Below are 6,121 nucleotides of genomic sequence, written 5' to 3'. Positions count from 1 at the left end.
ACACAACATTATACTCCTTTTTACTCAGTGCATCAAACAGATGGAAGATCTACACATTCTCTCTAGATAAAGAGGAAAACATCTTGAATTGTAAGACATTCAGATGGCTTAAGATAGATATTACACAATAAATGTTATACTTAATTACAGGAAATTACAATATATTATATATTAATATGTTTATTTATGTATACAGCAGGAAATATATAAAATTTGAGATCAAATTTAGGATTTAACACTTTAGGTTTTGTGACAGATGAATGGATTAAATCATGAGTGGAATGTGAGAAAGCAGTGGTCCATTAGAAAGCAGTGAGGGACATACAGAAGGTGGACATGCATGGTTTAAGGGCAAATAATATACATATGTATGTGTATGTGCCTATTTTGCCAGTAGTAAAGGTGTAGTATAAAGGCAGAATAACTTGTGTAAAATGATTTTAAGAAGATTTTACCGCACTGAGGCACCATATGCAGAAAAAAAAGTAATCTAGCACTATAGTTTCCGTTTAAAGGCTGTTGGAAAAACCTGGTGATGAAAATATAGGATGGAGACACAGCTCTGCATCACAGTGCTCTACAGGCATGGACGGATTACTGAACGGGTCTACTGGGCCCTAACCCAAAGAAGAGACACAAAATAACCACAAAGAGAAGAACAGCCTTTGCCGTTATGTAGGAGGGGTGGGTGGCCTTTTATGTGTCTCTTCCCAGGGTCCCATTGTCTCATAATCCGTCCATGTCTACAGGATATACTGTAGCGCTCACTCAGGGGAGCAGTATCGGCCTGCAAAGAGAATGCTGTTGGTGGAGTTATGTCGGATGAAGAAGAGGAAGGGGTGGTCGGCGATGAACACTTCAGGAATCATTACTGAGCGTTCTGTAATGATGGCAGCGGTGGCAGCAGCAGCCTCGGTTCCCTCCTCGTTGACCTCCACAAAGGCCTTGTGGACGACTTTTGACAGCACCAGGTCGTTGGCGGGAGACATGCCTGTCAGTAGAGGAGAGACAGAGTTTCATTTGTCGTGCTTGTTTCGATTACAAGTGCAATCTTTTAGGTATTTGAAAGACTGATCATTTAATGTCCCTTATGTTTATTTCTGTTATTCTAGCAGTCCTAGATAGATAATGTTAATATTCATTGGATTTATGTCAGTAAAGTGGTGCTCTTCTATTTGTCTGCTCCATTATATTGTTGTGCTCTTAAAATAATAATGCAGATTATACATTTATGTCACATGTCTCACCAGAGAAGTCACTCATTGTGACATCAAAAGCGTTCGTCATGCCCATGCTGATAAGGACATCCTTCAAGTCATACTTCTCTTCCATCTTGAATCGAGGCATTCTCACCTCAACCTTAGTTTGACCCATCACCTCTGGACGAGTCCACTCCACAAACTTCTCATAGGTCAGCTCATTCTCCAGCTAATGTGGATACAATATGAACTGTTACTCCGTCTGTTTAAAATGGCATTTGTTTACTGCATGCGTATACGTGTCCTACCTTCTCCAAGCCCGTGGTATCATCCTCTATCTCCTTGGGCAGGAAGATGAGCATGCTGAGGTCCTTCCCTTTATAGGGCATCTCTAGGATCTGTCCAAAAACATTCTTAGTCTTTAATTTCATTTCATTCAAAGATAATCAGACTTCTTCATCCTGAAAAACAGGTTATTTGGGAAAAAAGGACTTGATTTGTTTAATAGTTACAACAATAGAAATTATTTTAAAAACCACAAATTGGATGGGATTAGTCCTCACCAGAATGCAACCAATTGTTCTTTGGCTTATTGTAAATGTGTTTACAAATTATTGAAGTATCAAAAGTTATTACCTTACAGTTGACCTCAGGAATGAAGGTGAAAGAGAATTTACTACTCTGGCACATCATCTTCACCGACTTAGTGGAATTCTAAAGACAGCAACAAACAGAACAAACACTTTTCTTGTTGAGACGTTTCCTCAAAGTTCACCACTTTATAGTGACCAATTTATAAAACTTAGTTCACATCTGAAAGGCAATTCCAGGATATTTCAGAAACTGCATGACCAGTGGGAACATTGGCACTGTCCTCAAACTAACTGGGCTTTCTTAGTTTGCCGGATGTTACCAGTGGCTTCATTTTTACCTGATGCAGTGAGCTACAGCAGATCAAACTACAAACATGATACAAAATAATGACAGGTATCACTTTGAAGCTGTAAATTTCCATCTACCTAATCTACCTAGTCAAATATCAGAATGCCCTGGACATGCCAGCAATAGTCCTCAGGTAAACTGTGTACTATCATGCAACATCATTTCATGAACCCAGACTGCTGTGTCTCCAACCAGTGCTGTCATTGTGCATTGTTACCTTGTTGATTCTAAACTCAGCATCAATAGTAGAATCCTCCTCAAACTGCTTGTTCCAGTTGCCTTTGAAGTAGATGGCATTAACCAGCACCAGCCTGGTCAAGACGTCCACCACACCCTGGCCCAGCATGGCCTTGATTTTACCTGGTGAACAGCAATGAGAAAAGTAAACATCATAAACAGGCTCCAGCAACGTTTTCATCCAAAACTCAAGAAAATTTGATTTCTTTGTCTATTACAACTACTAGAAAGGAGAAAGACAGAAATGTACATAAGGACATAAAATACAAACTGGGTTTAAAAGAAAATGTCTAATTACATTGTGATTAAGACCTTGCATGTATAATTTCCTCCAGCAGATTGAACCAGGGCCCTATAGATCCGGTTCAAACCCTGTATTGTTTTTAGTGTTGAGACTGACATACGAGACACCAAAAAGGCCCAACGGGAGTCTCTAATGCACTCATATGGGGATAGAAGGTCAGTGATATTCTCAGGAGCTGACCACACACAGGCCTTAAGACTGATATTCAAAGTAACTAAGGAGGAAAATGCTCTGTAGTACTATGTATTGCTTTAACCAAAGGAAGATTTTGTCACGAGGCTGGATGTACAATATTTGCTTGAAATAGGATAGAAATTAAACAGTGAATGGAAACTGGAAAAACTGGAAATAGAAAACAATGTGATGCTTGTGAATTATGTGACCTCATTATAAGATGTGAATAGACCATAACAAAAGATCCTGAGCCCTGGGGATTCCCAGAGGCTGGGGAGGATTTAAAGCATTCTAAGGACCACCTTCCCAAAGAAATGAGAAATAAACATAAGTCAAAACAAGGAGAAACTGGGCTCTATGTAAATATGTGACACAAATAAATACACCATATTGCTTTCGATCGAGATGTTACCGTTGTAATCACTTTCTGTGGTATCTGAAGCTGTAGCTTTTCCTTGCGAAACAGTCTTTTGGCTTCCCAACGCTTCATGAGTGATTTGTGTTTAAGTGCATCTGGAGCCTCATTTGACAGGATTTCACCACACTCTCCACACTTTGTTCACTGGCACAGCGTTGTGTCCCACATCACTTTTTCTTTCAAAAACTAATCCATTCTGTGTCACTGCATCCAAGGGAGCGTTTATCATTTGTCTCTACTTGATGATCTGTCATGATTGCCGTGGTGATATTCTAAGGTAACTGGTCATTTTAATTCCTCAGCTTAGTGAGACATAGAAAAAATAACAAGCTGGGTTAATTCACTAGGAAAAAGCAATGTTAATCTAACCATTTCCCTCTGAGGCCCACTAGATGGTGCTCTGGGCCACAGCCAAGAGGTTGTGAATGGCTGATTTAAAGTGCAACAATGATAATCCAGTTTTTGAAAATAAAATGAGTCTCTACCAGTAAACACAAAGGTCCACTAGATGTCTGAGACCCTTAATTGAAATGATCAATAGCAATAGCAGGACATTTTAAAATAGAAGTTGTAAGATAAAAGCTCTTAAGGATTAGGTACAATGATAGACTACAGTACCCCACTCATACAATTTTGTTCATGAGAGGGAGAAGACTGGGTCGCTAACCCGAGCCTAGATTTGGTTAACAGTCTATGTAATGTACTGATGAGTGTGTGTGTGTGTGTGTTACTGTGAGATCTACCTTGCGTCTGCTTCTCCACCCAGCTATTGATGTCGACCCTGGCCGTCTCCGCGTTGGATTTGAAGTCCACAGACTCCAGCTCAGCGTCGTAGTGTTTTTTGGTTTCAGCTAAGAAATCCTGGAATCATAAGCAGCACATGTGAATACACAGACGTCAGTAAAATACATCAACCAAATCACAAGCAAGGTAGATTTATTTATGTAATTAATACTATTTCATTACACAAGATCCATTTGTTCCACATGTTGACAGTTTTTGAACATAGGATGGATTTGTTAATCCCAGAGGACAGCACACATTTTTGAAATAAAGGCAACATGAGTGGAGAGCTGAACACACTTATTCAGTATGATGATTGATTGATTCAGTATGATTGCCTGAGAGCTGATTATGCAACTGCCGCATACAGCGAGCTTTTTTTCTGTAACTGCATAGCAGGATTTTATTTAATGATGAGGCAGATCAAAAAGGTGAATACACTGTGCATACTTTAACACTGAACAATAAACAATAAACTGAAACTCTGAAGCCTTAAATATCCAACAGACTCACCAGACTTACCTATTACTTTACATTTAGATAGTTTAAGTATAATTTATCAAATTGACTAAAACTGAATTCTTTAGTTAAATCTAAATGTATAGTATTTCTCCTGTACACAAGCAGGCATTTGTTTATTTATTTATTTTTGGTGGCAAATCTAAATTTCATAATTAAATTCTATGTTTTATGATTCCAAAACTTTTTCTTAGAATTCATTTGTTAGAAACCAAACTTTCTTTTTTAAAGTCAATGTAACTTAAGGCTGTTTGCTACATTCATCCACATAACTAAATTAGGGCTGCAGCTCACTCCCTCCTACAACAATGAATTAATTCATGCTGAGCAGAACAAGCTCTCTCTCTCTCTCTCTCACACACACACACACACACACACACCTCAACAAACTCGTAGGACTGCTCCCCATAAAGCCTGTTGGCCAGACTGAGAGCATAGGGAGCATCTTCTTTGTTGAGCTCGCTCAGCAGTCGGGCAAACTTCGCATGAACATCATCCTCTTGACCGTTCTGGGGTTTCAGGCACTGCAAACAGCCAGAGAAGACCTGCATGTTACAAAAACACACTGAGCCAGTGACAGATACAGCACAACTTTGTATTATTGCATATGGATCGTTGGGCTTCGGTTATCTTACCTGTTAAATGATGAGAATAGACACCAAAATAATCCTTCACCCTGGTGCTATACTTTTGCATATAGACTGTGTCCAGTGTTGCAACCATTATCAAGGTGGAAAATGTTTAACTTTTAGAAGCTTTAAAGCCAACATTGGTTACAGTGAGTTAATTAATAAATCTATGTTTCAATGAATCCATGCTTCTAGGCCAAAATTGTTATATCTGTTTCATCTTTTCTTTTTGGATAATGCAACTGTACTTCTATTACTGTTACTTAATTTCTCTATGCTAATGTGCCAGCATGGAATGGATGATTTTGGTGTCATTGTTTTCATCATTTACTTTAAGTAGAACAACTTTTCGGCAAAACCTCCCACGATCAGACTTTTTAGAAGTTTAATTTCTCTTTATGAGACCCCAGCACCTTTTGGAAAGAATAAGGAAAAAAGGCAAAAACAGACCAAACCGAAACCTTCAAACATTAATATTAACATAAAATAAGACACAGGGAAACTTTTTAAAAAGCATTTATACACACAATTACCCACCGTTATGTTGAATTTTCCTTCTGCTGCATAGATCTTTTGTTGTTTTAAACTTCACATTACACTTCATATTTACAAATTCCATTTTAAAAGACCCAAGATATTGTAAAAATCACTAAGCAAAGCAGTGGGAAATTATGTGTGAAACTTTTGAACCAGAATTTCAGGTCTCCTCACCAGATGACACCACCAAGCCCAATTTATTAATCACCCCTTTAATTTTGGCTTTGTTAGCACCTTGAGCAGATACTGTGGCAGCCTGCTGGACTGCTGTATCTGCGTCCGCATCTGCATCCGCGTCTGCATCTGCGACTGCATCACCGACGGCTGTGATCCCGTCTGCTTCAGTCGCTTTTCCTCAGTGAAGCAGAGGACCTGGGGG

At 38.9% G+C, this 6,121-nt stretch overlaps 1 protein-coding gene across 1 annotated transcript in view; it reads right to left on the bottom strand.

The window, feature by feature from the left end:
- Positions 1-6: 6 nt before the first annotated feature.
- Positions 7-6,121, bottom strand: part of LOC118326262 (leukocyte elastase inhibitor-like) — an 8,459-nt gene continuing 2,344 nt past the window's right edge. Inside the window, 8 exon segments of the mRNA XM_035659269.1 lie at positions 7-991; positions 1,248-1,428; positions 1,508-1,597; positions 1,836-1,913; positions 2,359-2,501; positions 4,018-4,135; positions 4,957-5,100; positions 5,977-6,114. Coding sequence (XP_035515162.1) covers positions 765-991; positions 1,248-1,428; positions 1,508-1,597; positions 1,836-1,913; positions 2,359-2,501; positions 4,018-4,135; positions 4,957-5,100; positions 5,977-6,114 — 1,119 coding nt within the window. The 3' untranslated portion in view covers positions 7-764.

The sequence above is a fragment of the Morone saxatilis genome, unplaced genomic scaffold (assembly GCF_004916995.1).
Source record: "Morone saxatilis isolate NCDOM2014 unplaced genomic scaffold, NCSU_SB_2.0 Contig0, whole genome shotgun sequence".
In the NCBI taxonomy this organism is placed as follows: domain Eukaryota; kingdom Metazoa; phylum Chordata; class Actinopteri; family Moronidae; genus Morone; species Morone saxatilis.
Note: the sequence above shows the minus strand (reverse complement) of the source record. Positions and strands in the feature narration are given on the sequence as shown.